This window comes from Parambassis ranga, chromosome 1 (genome assembly GCF_900634625.1).
Source record: "Parambassis ranga chromosome 1, fParRan2.1, whole genome shotgun sequence".
Lineage (NCBI taxonomy): Eukaryota > Metazoa > Chordata > Actinopteri > Ambassidae > Parambassis > Parambassis ranga.
Genome location: NC_041022.1, coordinates 20,217,182 through 20,229,531, shown reverse-complemented (window position 1 = coordinate 20,229,531; position 12,350 = coordinate 20,217,182). Strand labels below are relative to the sequence as shown.

Below are 12,350 nucleotides of genomic sequence, written 5' to 3'. Positions count from 1 at the left end.
GTTAGAGGTAATTTTCTGACTTATTTTCAGTGTTCACTTCTCACTGTGTAGTCCTCCAATAGAGCAGGATTACTGTACAGATCCACCATAAGCTTTGTTCACAGATGAACGGTGAGAGACTGTCGGCCTAATTATTGCTCTTCAATTAACTGTTAGGATATTTACTTTGTTACAAGCCGTTACCTTTTATATACGTAATTATTTTATTTTCACTTGTATTGTGAAAAAAAGGGATCAATACAACACTTTATTCCTATTTATTTATTATTTATTTTAACCAGAAATACTGGTCCAGTTAGATGTATCTGGAACACTTACTACACTACTCTACACTCACTCAAGGAGAGTGTGTGTGTGTGTTTGTGTGTGTGTGTGTGTGTGTGTGTGTGTTTGTTTGTGTGTGTGTGTGTGAAACAGGACCAGCTGAAGTTTATGACCCTGCCATGCAATCTGTTTTTTTCAGGGTGATAGAGAGGACAGCCGGTCTGGAGCAGGGGTTTGTTTGTGTGTGTGTTGTATTTTAAAATGTAAACGAAATTTACAAATGAAGTTTGATGAAGAATGATAATGTCACCGTCACTATAATTCTCTCGTTCCACCTCCCATCCATCTTAGCCATTTATCTCCCTAAATGTTGTTGTTTTAGCGGTGCAAACTGTAGTTTTATTCTTTTGGTGTGTCTGTCAACTGCTTCTTATTAAATTCAGTCTCTGATCTTCAATATAATTTTTGTCCTGCACACACAGTTATTACCCACAGCACATAACACAGGAATCCATCAACTCAAGCCCATCTGAAAGCATCAAAGGAACACCAGAAGACAAGCAATTTCCTCTGTTGTGTATGTACAAATTGGACAGTCTGTGTAGTCTCTGTGAAGGTTTGTGTTTATACCTGAAACAGCAAGACAATAAATGGGCCTGGTAACACACACACACAGCAGAAACAGACCCAAACAAACTGTCTGGTGGGCAGAGACAGGAAGCAGAGGAGGAAATATATGGACTACGTCTGTAAAAGCAAAAGAAAAAAGGCTCAGCAAAGGCAATGATTCTAACTTTCAGAGTTGTGAAATGCACACCAACGTCTATTTGTCGGGTTAATTTTTGTGGATGCAGCCATGATGCCAACCCTAAACCAGAACACGGATGATAGATAACAGAAAGCCCAGTGTTTGCTTATCAGCTGTGTGATTTGCATGTGAATAAGTACAGGGCCTTAAAACAGTAAACAGATCATGGTGCGCTGGAGATGAAGGACAAATAACATGAGTCGCTGCCATGCCACTGCCATTCACTTTTCATGAAATTAATGAGCAGTAAATGCAATAAACACAGTTAACTCAGTTAATCCATATGAAACCGCACTGGATTCATTGATAATGAACCAGAAGCATCCAGTCACATTTACTTCAGTGTACCACCCTGCCTGGCTGCATGTGCTTACATGATGAGGGAGGTTTTCAGTTAAAACAAGAGCAGATTATCGAGCATGGTGACATAATCAATGTAAAGAACATGATGCAACGGACAATATCATCCAATAACCAACATTCAAATAACCAAGACACAGGAAGCTCGTTCATTTAACATGCTTCCATCCACACTACATATTTAGATACCTGAATGTGTGTGTGTGGGGGGGCTTGACCTCCCCCCCCCACCTTAACCCCAAGTTGCTTTGAGTACCTACTTTGAGTAGGTAGGAAAAAAAGCACTTTCTTATGAAAGAGATATAATGTTTAGCTAGTAGGTGTGAGGCTTTGTGTATTGTTAGCATGGAAAGTTTTACAAAAATACCTTGTAGATTCAGACACAGGAAATTGTTGATTGTTTTTAATCAAGGACAATTTTTCTAAAGCAAATTTAAATCCTGTTTGTTTCCTAATATAAAAACATTTATGACACAATCAAGTGCCTCATATTGTAAACATTTTTAAATGATCATTTCCTGAGATGCTTTGTGTCACTGAGCAGCAGCAGAAATAACTTGTTTTATCTGATGTTAGCCTGCCCTCTGCTGGCACAAGGGACACACTACATGTCAATAACAGCCAAAGTTCCACATTATCAAAAGTGCAATGCACATATACAATTATAAATTATATGTACTGAATGTCTCATCTCTCACATCACATCACTGAGTTAGAAACCTGATCATTTTTACAGTATCAGTGCAAATCTTGACTTGAAATTCATAAATTGTTTTTATAGTATTTTACATTCTGTAGCACAATTTAAAAGCCAAGGATTCAAATTTGACCCTCACACAGAAACCAGTTTGTATGAGGATGTGCTGTTTGTTCACTTTGCATTATGCAAAACATGTTCTATAAACTGGCATCATATAATAATATGTTAATACCAATGTCCGTTATGGCTTTTAGTTCACGTTTATGTACTGGTCAGGTACATGATGGGACATGCTGATATTTTGGCCTCCTGATCTGATGTAAACTCGATGTTTTGATCCGATTCAGGTTGGCACAAAATAGACCTTCCATAATCTAACTTAAACCTGAAGGTCTGCCCGACCACCACAAACTCTGATAAAGTTCAGCACTGAGCATGTTTGCTCCTCCACCAGTATTCTGTCATCTGTGGGATGCTTGTCGTCATCACGGCGATCACTCTAGAAAGGCTGCAGCTGCTCAGAGGATGAACGGGGGTGACGATGAACATATTTTGGTCAGGTGGGTCAGTAGGAGAAATGCCCAGCTGTTTCAGGCACATGCCCAGGTAGGCGTCTTCGATGTAGATGGGTTTGATTTGAGGGGAGACGCTCAGGATCTTCTTGGGAAGGTCTAAAGACACGACGTAAGCCATGCCCAGAGGATATGGTGGGTACTCTGGTTCCGCAATCACATATCTGGGCATGTAGAACTTGTTGAATGGGTTTCTTAAAATTGGGCTGTGCCACCACACTAACCCTGTCATGTAGTTTTCCTGAGCTGTATTAGGATCTAGCAACAGTTTAACCAAATTTGGGACATTAAGGAACATATCCGAGTCAATCTTAATAAAAAAGGAAGACTGGGTACAGTGCTTAACCAGCCACTCCAGCATGACCATGGTCTTTATAGTCAGATTACGGTAACTGTCCTGAAAATTGCTCTGAATCAGGTCGTGGTGCTCCTGGTTCTCCTTTCTGAGTCTGACCTGCTGCAGCTCAGCATCCGCTCCTCCAGGAAGGCCCACGATAAAGATGGTCTCCACCAGTTTACCCTGAATCTCCTTGTCACTTCCCCAAGTCTTTCGGATGGCATCCCGACTGGCCCGGTCATGGGGTGCAACAGGAACCATCAGAATCAGGAAGGGAGTCGTGCTTTTACATGTTGGCGTGTCATCCATGATGAATTTGTAGTTTCGTGGATAGGCCACATGATATGGTCCAGGATCCTTCCACTGTGCTTCAGCTGATGGTGATGATGATGGTGAGAATACATTTTTGTGAGGTGGAGGCTGCCATCGCCCACTCTGTCCAGCCACATTGACATAGATGAAGAAAACAGTCATGGATCCCAGGGCACCTATGAGGATGCGTTTTAGAATCCTGATCCTGCGATCCATTACAACTAGGCAGAAGAAAAAGTCACATTATCAAATGAGCAGGCTACATTTTAGAAACAAACAACTACTAACACTTTAACACCTCACAGTCAAGTTTTAAAACTTTATCTACAAACTTGTTTTTCAGCATTATGACACCACACACCATTGATCCATCCTCAGAGTAAGCTTACACCAACACGTACTGAGGTTTCAGTCCAGTTCAATCTTTGTCAGGTTAACAAGATGAAACTGGCTGATGTTTAATATCTTCTCCCAGAAAACCCCAAGTTTGTATTTGTACTTGAATGAAATGGCACCGGCTGAAAACACTTTTTTAAAACAAAGTTCAGTCTTTATGCACAACTCAAACTTTGTGCTATAAATGGCATAACACACCTACAACATAGGCTTACACATGCTGAAACAGCTGCAGGCTACACGAAAAAATCCAAGCCCGGCAACAACAAAAAAACTCAAGCGTGTTAACCAGTTTTAATAGAACAGTCGTCTCGATACTTTTGAAGTGACTGCTGGAGTAAATGCATGTTGTGGCAAAAGCAAACAAACAAAAACAATGAATAGAAATATTTCACATCTAAAAAGAGTTCGGGCCCCAGCGCACGGTGCTGTGTGCCACATCAACGGAGCAATTTCCTGCTTTGAGCTGGCACAAACGCGGACTACTGTTACATACCTGCAGCGAGTGTCCAGCAGCTACAACCATGTGATATCGGCCTGAATCGGCTGTAAGGACACAACCAAGTTAAACACGTGCTCTGCTCATTATAAGCTCACTGACACATTTGTTTTAGTCTTAGTGGAGGAGGCGGAATAAATGAAACCAGGAAGTTTTATTCGTGCGCAGTTTGACTTCCTTCATAGCGCAGTGGCAGCTTATAAAAAGTCTGAGAGAAACGCTCAGTTTCAAAACAAAGAAAGTCAAGCGAACAGCCGACATGAAGGCACGTCTGCCTCAGACTGACCTGAGAGTCCCTGTCCCTGTCCCGCTGTCCTACATGCACCGTTTGTCCGTACCGCTGTTTTTCTCAACAGGTCCGATCCGTGGTCCTACAGGCTGGAAATCCGCTAATACTGACAGTTTACCTGAGACTGAAGCCCCGCCCACACTTATATAGTCTGAGCCACTATCGGTATCAAACCTGTTGCGCATGCCCATATGTGACCCGCATTTTTCTGTCAAGATGAGTCATCCACCCATCCACCCATCCATTCATCCATCCACCCATCCATCCACCCAGGAGGGAGGGAGGGCGGTTGGAGCCTATCCCAGCTATCTCCCTGAACAGGTCAGCAGTCCATCACAGGGCAACACACACACACAGACAGATTGACCAATTATTCATGATGCCTTTAGAATGTGGGTGGAGGACAAGGGGGAAAACCCAGGCAGGCACAGGGGGAACATGAATGAAAGGCCCCAGTCAGAATCCAACCAGGAACCAGGTGAGCACCGTGCCGCCTCAGATGATTCAGTCACAGCTAAAAAAAAATGAATCCACAACTAAATGATATTATTTAAACCTTAAAAAATACAAAATGCAATGATTGCGACCAGCTTCTGAAATATGAGAATTTTCAAGTTAAGGATTTTCTTCCTTCTTCCTTGCGTTCCTTCTCTAATGAGCGCAGACACTAGACTAGATAATCAACCAGATATGTTACCATGTGCGTTTCATAAGCATTTTTGTGTAGACTACTTGTGTGTAAGCTTTTGCACAGAGTCACAAATCATATCTTTGTGGATCAGGCTCTGAGTTGGATCGCTGTGCTTCCTTTGCTGCTAACTTTCCAGGCTCCTCCACTAAAAGTTTCCACCAGCTTTTCCTCCAGGAAGGGAGTGCACATGTGACAATATGAGGAATGTTACAGTATACGGTGAGAAGCCGGAGGGCGACACTCTATTTTCTCTGTTTCTTTGTCTGCTCCTACCTATTGTAGTCCTTTTTTTGTTCTCCAGTCACTGCTGTCCCATAAAAATATCTATGACACGTACTGTATTGTATTACCTGCATGAGAGGTGGGCCCTTTTCTTCTACAGTTCACAGTGAAGAGACCCGGGACCTTTAGAATACTGTGATACTGTGATCTGGACAGATGAATCACCAGAAAGGTCCCAGCAGCAGCAGAAATGATTTCAGGAGAACCTTGAGGGTGGGAGTGCTTTGGAGTTGATTTGCTTTACCTTAGGTTTACTTTATGGACTCTAAAGTCTGAGGGTTGGGTGTATTTACCTTGCTTATGATGTTGTTGACCAATAATATGATAGTTAATAGACTGAATACAATTTAAAATTGTAGGTACTTAGTCTGACCGAGGCCCCCAACCCCATATCTTTAATGCAAGAGCATTTTTCTACCACTAGATGTCACCCTGTAGACAGCACACTCATTCTAATGTCAAAATTTAAATACCAACTGTATTACTACACAAGTGAAATGCACAAATACACTAAGGATAACAATGTTGCCTTTACTGTCTTTTTTTCTAACACAGCCAATAAAGATAAAGAACACAGCACGCGCGCACACACGGAGCTCTGAAGCTTTTTTATTGGCACCGGACAAGACACTTCAGACCTTGAATGCAACTTGATATGCTGTTTATGAACGTCTCAAAGAGTCACGTTGAAACAGAACACGCCTGATGAAAGAATAATGCTAAAACATTTTCACTAACAATCTAACCACTTCCATGAACTTTATAAAGTGACGAAGTTAACGTGTTTATTTCAACCCTTGAGAGATTTGCAGATGTTGTATGTATGTACATTTCCACACACGTTTTCAACATGTAACTTGCATTGTTTCAAAAGTGAGTAGACAATTTCTCAACAAGACGGCCTCATAAACCACAGCATGTGCAATGGAGGTAAAATTAGATTTCCTGTCACATCTTTGTTTTGAATCTACTCTTCCTTATCAAATGAATACAAGTATTCCTGTGGGCACAAACAGGAATGTGGAATGCTCTGCCTCGAGCTGTGAGGTCGGCAAATGGCCTCACCACTTTTAAATCTCTACTTAAGACTCACTTGTTCACCTTTGCCTTCGCCTGAGTATTGGCAGCTCTTGGGGACTTTATGTTTCATGATTGTATCTTTGTTTTATTGTATTTTACTCCACTTTGTCTCTTTTATGTATTTTATTAGTTTGAGTTTATTTTATGTATTTTAATGTTTAAGCACGTTGGTGGGCGATATAAATTATTAATTTATAAATGTGCTATATAAATAAAACTGACATTGACAAATGAAAAATAGTCCTACTGAGAATGCTTTAATACTGTTAAGAGGGCTTCACAAACAGAGCAGACCTGCGTATGTTTGAACATCAGTCCTGGGCCTTGTTTTGCTTTCTATTTTTAGTAGAAACCGGTTTCAGGCTACATTTCTTTTCTGCTTAGATCGATCTGATTACCTTTCCATCTTTTGGTACAGGTTAGTGGCAGATACTAACTAAACAGCCTTATGGGACTTACTGTGACCAAAAATATGATTATATTATGATAATAACGGACCAAAAAACCGCTACAAATTAAGTCAAATTATTACCTGGGACCCCAAAAAGTGACTAACATGGCTGGGACATGCTGATTATAACAACAAAGTTACAAATAAAATAACACACACACACACAATTATTATGTAGAAGCAAAGCAATGATTTGTAACAATTCATACAAATTCAGATATGCCATCAATAGTATTTTAATTCAATTAGAAATAATATTTTCATCTTTATATTAAGTCCATATTTAGCTAAATGACTTACATTCGCCTTTTTATTTCAGGATTGTTCCTGATCATTCCTGAGTACTGACAACATGCTCTTTCCTTCCCTGTTTTAAAAAATATTCCCTGTATCCCAGTCCTTAGTGCTTGTGCATCTCATACCATAAAGGGAGGAAGACACCAACACAACATACTCTGAAAATCATTAATTCACAGACCTAGCAGTCAACAGCTGTGCATCTTGAAAAATACATATTCCCTTCATATTGGTACAAATACATTTGCCATTTCTTCTGTAGAGTTTACTAGAGTTTAACCCTTAAATACACTTTCAAAATAGGACGCTCTAAAGTAAACCCCCAGCAGGATTTCTTTGTCCATATTTGAAACTCTTAGTCCTAACAAGGTGGTCCAGGCTTCTTCAAGTCTGTCCAGTATTTCACCAGCTCCTCTGAAGAACCAAGAATGTAGGTAATGATTCTGGAGTATTCACAGCGATTGTAGTTTGTGTTGTAGGCCTTGAACTGAGAGGGATCTGGTGGCGATGTGGGTGAAAATCCTAATTTTTTCATGCACATCCCTATGTAAGCATCCTCTATGTTAAAGGGTTTGATTGATTTTGATATTTGCACATATTTCTCCGGGAGATCATTTGAAAAGACATATCCCATGCCAAGAGTATATGTCGGGTACTGAGGATCTGGGTACATTTCCTCCGGAACGTACCACTTGGAGTCTTTTGAACGGACAACAGGCCTGTTCCACATCAGCATCCCTGTCAGGTAGTTCTGTGTGGGGATCCCTGGCTTCTTTAGCATGATCACCAGATTGTCAATATTGAGGAACATGTCTGAGTCAACCTTCATGGCGTAGGCGGCAGAGCGGCAGTTTGTGGCCAGCCAATCCATGATCACCATGGTTTTGATGGTCAGGTTTAGGTACGTGTCTATGAAGTCGCTCTGGATCAGGTCATGGTGCTGCTCGTTCTCCTGTTTGAGTTTCTCAACATCAGCTGTTCCAGAGATGCCCAACAAAAATAGAGTGATCACCGCCTCGCCCTGGACCAGGTTTTCTTTGCCCCATGTCTGGCGGATTGCATCACGAGCTACAACATTGTGTGGTGCCACTGGAACCATCAGGACCAGGAAAGGAGTCTTGCTCTTGCAAACCTCCGTGTTATCCATAATGAAGTGATAGTTACGAGGATAGGCTTGGTGGTACTGTATCCCTGTAGGCTGTACAGTGGGAGGTTCTGTAGTTGTAGTTGTTGTGTAGGTTTCCTTTATTAGACCTCTGTGTCTTGGGTGGACATAATATGGAGGAAAAATATGACGAGGAGTCTGGCTAACAAACCACGTGTAATTGTTCTGTAGAGGAAAGTACTCCCACCATGACAGAGAGCTGTTGGACAGGGTGTAGCAACAAACAAAAACCACTAGACTCAGCAGCAGCAGGAACTGGAACCAGGAGCGAAACAAAGACCTCTTCTGATGACTCTCAACTGGTCTGAAACGATAGGAAAAGCAGATAAAGACACAGAAAGATGTTTTCTAATAACATTTTGACAGAAAGTATTGTTTGGCATTTCTGTGCATGTGCATGTGTGTGGACAGTAGGAACAGGACTGACTGCAGTCAGTCCTGTTCCTACTGTTTATTCGGTCAGTCCATGTCTTTTGTTTTCTTTTTTCTTTGCATGTCGCAAGGAAACCTGTTGAGGCTTGTCTGTGCACCAAAGAAACCTCCCATGTGTACACATCAGCCACTTGATGTGTTCAGGCAGAAATCCAACCTCAACTGGCGGTGGATTATTATTATTTTCAGATCTATAGGCTACTAGCTAAACACCTCACACACAGCAAATGAGCAAATGAGCTTCAAATTTGAGCTCATTTGCCACATTTTATGTCACTGTTAATCATGTCTGTGGCTCAGCAACACAGAAACATTTAAATTAGTTTAAAACAATCAGTAAAATAATCAGTAATGTATTCCTAACTATTGCCTAAAAAGATGTGTTCACTTCACTTATTACTTCATGGTTTAGTGTACAATTTAGTACAATTTAGTACAATTTTTTAGGCTAAGATAAGAGGGGATCTTAAGAATCTTTGTGACTACGGCCCCAGGATGTTTTGAGTTACACAATTCACCCACATTAAAGACTGGATGTTTTCAACCATCTGCCCTTTTCATGTCAACCTTCAAAATGCAAAAAGCTAAGTGATAGTGTACGTAAATCCATTAATCATTTGAAAATAGATATTCCTGCTCACACCCGAACATTTCAGTACATACAGCAGGTGTTGAACTGAATAAACAGCTTTAAAACCCATCAGCAGACTGACATAGACTGCATATAACCCAGGCCCCAACTGGTGCCATGTTGGCACCGGGAGAGTAAATTTAAATAAAACAAAAGAGGTGGAGTAAGTGAAACTGTATTATTTATGTCACTCAGCACCTTGACATAATTAAAACAAGTCATTATGAAGTACCATCATGGATGTGGATAGCATGGACACATGCGGTCCTCTCAGAGGCAGAAGGCACGAAAGAGGCCTCTGAGAGCCTATCCAAACATGGACAGAAATCAGGGTCTGTGGGTCCATCCTGAACCACCATGTATGGTGTTGTCAGCTGTTGAGGTGGACTATGTGCCAATAGCAGCATTTTTAGGGAGACCTACAAGCATAGTTTTCAACATTTTTAACACTAAGGACAACAAAAACTACAACACGACAAAGTGCATAACCTCTTTGGAAGCCGTCTGACAGATGATGTGACAAGTGTAGACACATGCATCAGCATGCTTTAAACTAAACATTACCTCTGCAACCATTGCTAGTGTTAATATAGGCACTTATTTAAAACATCTCATCATGCCAACTGTTTGTTTAAAATGATTCTGAGCTTTACCAGGCCAGTGCTGCTCCAACAACTCCACCACATGACTGAGGAAAAAAAATAAAAAAGCTTGTTCCATTGTTGAAAACAGAAAAGAAATGTATGTATCAAGGAATCTGCAAAAAGCAGATGTACGAGCAGTGAGTGGATGAATGACTGAGTCAGACAACCCCACACCTTTGCATGCCCAGAATCCAGCGTAAAGCTTTAGAGGGCTCACAACAACCCTAACATTATATTGTAAGCTATCTTTATGAACTTGGGAATTCACCCTCCAGAAGCTCTCCAGGCAGCAACGCAGCCCAAAGTCATGATCACCCTCCTTGCTGAATGGAGTGACGTTGTCATGCAGCAGTGTCATATTTGTCTTCCAAATGATTCAGCCTCAGCTTCATCAATACTTTACAACTGTTATGACATTTAGGGGTTCTTTAATCTTTCATCTTGTCGTGCATGTTGTTTATTATGTCACTGGATGGGCTGCTGACTTAGATGCAAATAATAGATAATAATAGATGCTTTCATCCCAAGGATCTAAGGGTGCCTCCTAGTCTTTCTGTCATAATCATGGCTGCATCTGTAAGTATTCGCCACCAACGCCTCTCGTGTCCGGTCACAGTCCCCACTGAGTCTTGTGCAACCAGACCTCCTGTGCTCTCACTGTATGTTAATATGTGTCTTTGGGGACATGCTCCACACTAACACAACATACAAACTTTGTTTTTTATTGTGCTTTACTGATGCAGATGACTGATCCACCAGAGGAGACAGAGGAGTGTGGCTCTATGGTACTGTGGTGCCCAGGCTTATTGATGTGGCCTTACCCTTATGACAGACTTAGGCAGAGAGAGAAGGGGAAACTGCACTGTGGCTTAGAGAGGGTAGAGTCTGAAATTCATTTCATCATTTTCTCTGTTATTTGACATTTTACTTAAACAGCACGGGGCAGTGTAAGCTCTATTAACAGCATTTGATGGACAGATAAAACTAAAAGGAGGCACCAAGCTAGTGCACTTGCTATAAGAAAGTTTGGTAATAACTTTTAATAAATGACCCAAAGTTGTCTACTGAACTGAAACCTGACAAGACCTTTCGTGTTCCTGTTATTCCAGTCCTGCTAGACAAACGAGACTCCCAGAAATGAATAAATCAGAGAGCTTTTAATTGTCACATCCTTGATTCCTAGAATCACGCGCAATGATGTCAAAGCTCGCAATACATCTTCGGTTATTATAATTTATGTTTATATTGGCATTTTAAATGCGCGTAATTTACGCACGGACACATAGGTTTTGTGTTTTGTTTCACTTTTGAACTAATCAAAAAAAAATGAAAGCACTCAGCCGACCTGTTGCTTCTCTCAAACAACCCAGTCAGCTGACACGCGACCGCGTGCTCTGATCCAAAATCGTTCATTTAATTTGAACCTGAGGAAATGCAGGATTAGGTCTACTAACAAATAGCAAGCGTCATTTTTTAAACTTCATCCACTTCACTGGGTGTTTGGCGAAGGTAAGGTCTGCATGGAGCACTTACCTTTTCAGTCTATTCCCACCTGAGCCACCCTCTGGATCCCCCATGACTGCCGCGTCCCGTCCTTCTTTCCTTCCTCGTTTCTTTAACTATTCTCTATGTGCTTCACTTCGGCAATGAAGCCCAGAAACGGATCGGAACTCATCCCAGAATAACAGTTTATACACGCGTTTGCTTCAAAACTTAATTGAGAGAGAGAGAGAGAGCTAGAGAGAGTGAGAGAGAGGATGTGGAGGAGGGCGCACCCGGACAGAGACTGTGCCCTTTACTTCCACACCTTCCGTGAACTTTGTTCGTGTAGGGTGAGGCTGTTCACCTGGTTTCACACACACACGTCAGAGAGACAAAGAGAGAGAGATGGTGATAATGATGATGATGATGATTACAAATTCCGAATATACCAGCCCATCCTTCCACCACCTCAAGCTAATTGTGATCTGAAAATTGAATAGGCTCATGCTGTTTTGTGGTATTTTCTATGAGTGTGTATTGGTGGAAGGAAGAGGAGGAGGCAGGGGCTTCGCCACAGAGGTTTGGATTCCTGTTAATGTTAAGGCAGGAAACACCATGTAATTGTCTCTGTTTAAAATGTGTATTCCAAATGTGTTGA

The 12,350-nt window shown here is 41.4% G+C and overlaps 2 protein-coding genes across 3 annotated transcripts; both read right to left on the bottom strand.

Moving 5' to 3' along the window:
• Positions 1–1,760: 1,760 nt before the first annotated feature.
• LOC114442066 (beta-1,3-galactosyltransferase 5-like) lies at positions 1,761–4,670 on the bottom strand. Of its 2 annotated transcripts, none has more exons than XM_028415341.1 (2): positions 4,535–4,670; positions 1,761–3,574 (listed from the first exon to the last, which is right to left on the bottom strand). In XM_028415341.1, exon 2 carries the CDS (start codon positions 3,567–3,569, stop codon positions 2,556–2,558), a length of 1,014 nt encoding a protein of 337 aa, XP_028271142.1. In that variant the 5' UTR covers positions 3,570–3,574; positions 4,535–4,670; the 3' UTR covers positions 1,761–2,555. The 2 variants fall into 2 exon arrangements, with proteins under 2 accessions (XP_028271142.1, XP_028271151.1); XM_028415350.1 differs by lacking the exon at positions 4,535–4,670 and adding an exon at positions 4,246–4,520.
• A 2,252-nt stretch (positions 4,671–6,922) lies between these two features.
• On the bottom strand, positions 6,923–12,142 carry LOC114442032 (beta-1,3-galactosyltransferase 2-like). The gene is made up of 2 exons (XM_028415295.1): positions 11,744–12,142; positions 6,923–8,807 (listed from the first exon to the last, which is right to left on the bottom strand). The coding sequence occupies exons 1-2, from the start codon at positions 11,785–11,787 to the stop codon at positions 7,700–7,702; spliced, it is 1,152 nt and encodes a 383-aa protein (XP_028271096.1). The 5' UTR covers positions 11,788–12,142; the 3' UTR covers positions 6,923–7,699.
• Between the last annotated feature and the right edge of the window lie 208 nt (positions 12,143–12,350).

What these genes read in the sequence shown, in the direction of transcription:
- LOC114442066 (XM_028415341.1), bottom strand. Translation starts at nt 3,569, where the DNA reads ATGGATCGCAGGATCAGGATTCTAAAACGCATCCTCATAGGTGCCCTG.
- LOC114442032 (XM_028415295.1), bottom strand. Translation starts at nt 11,787, where the DNA reads ATGGGGGATCCAGAGGGTGGCTCAGGTGGGAATAGACTGAAAAG. An exon ending in GGTGGGAATAGACTGAAAAG is followed by an intron (nt 8,808 to 11,743) that starts GTAAGTGCTCCA and finishes CTATCGTTTCAG; the next exon opens with ACCAGTTGAGAGTCATCAGA.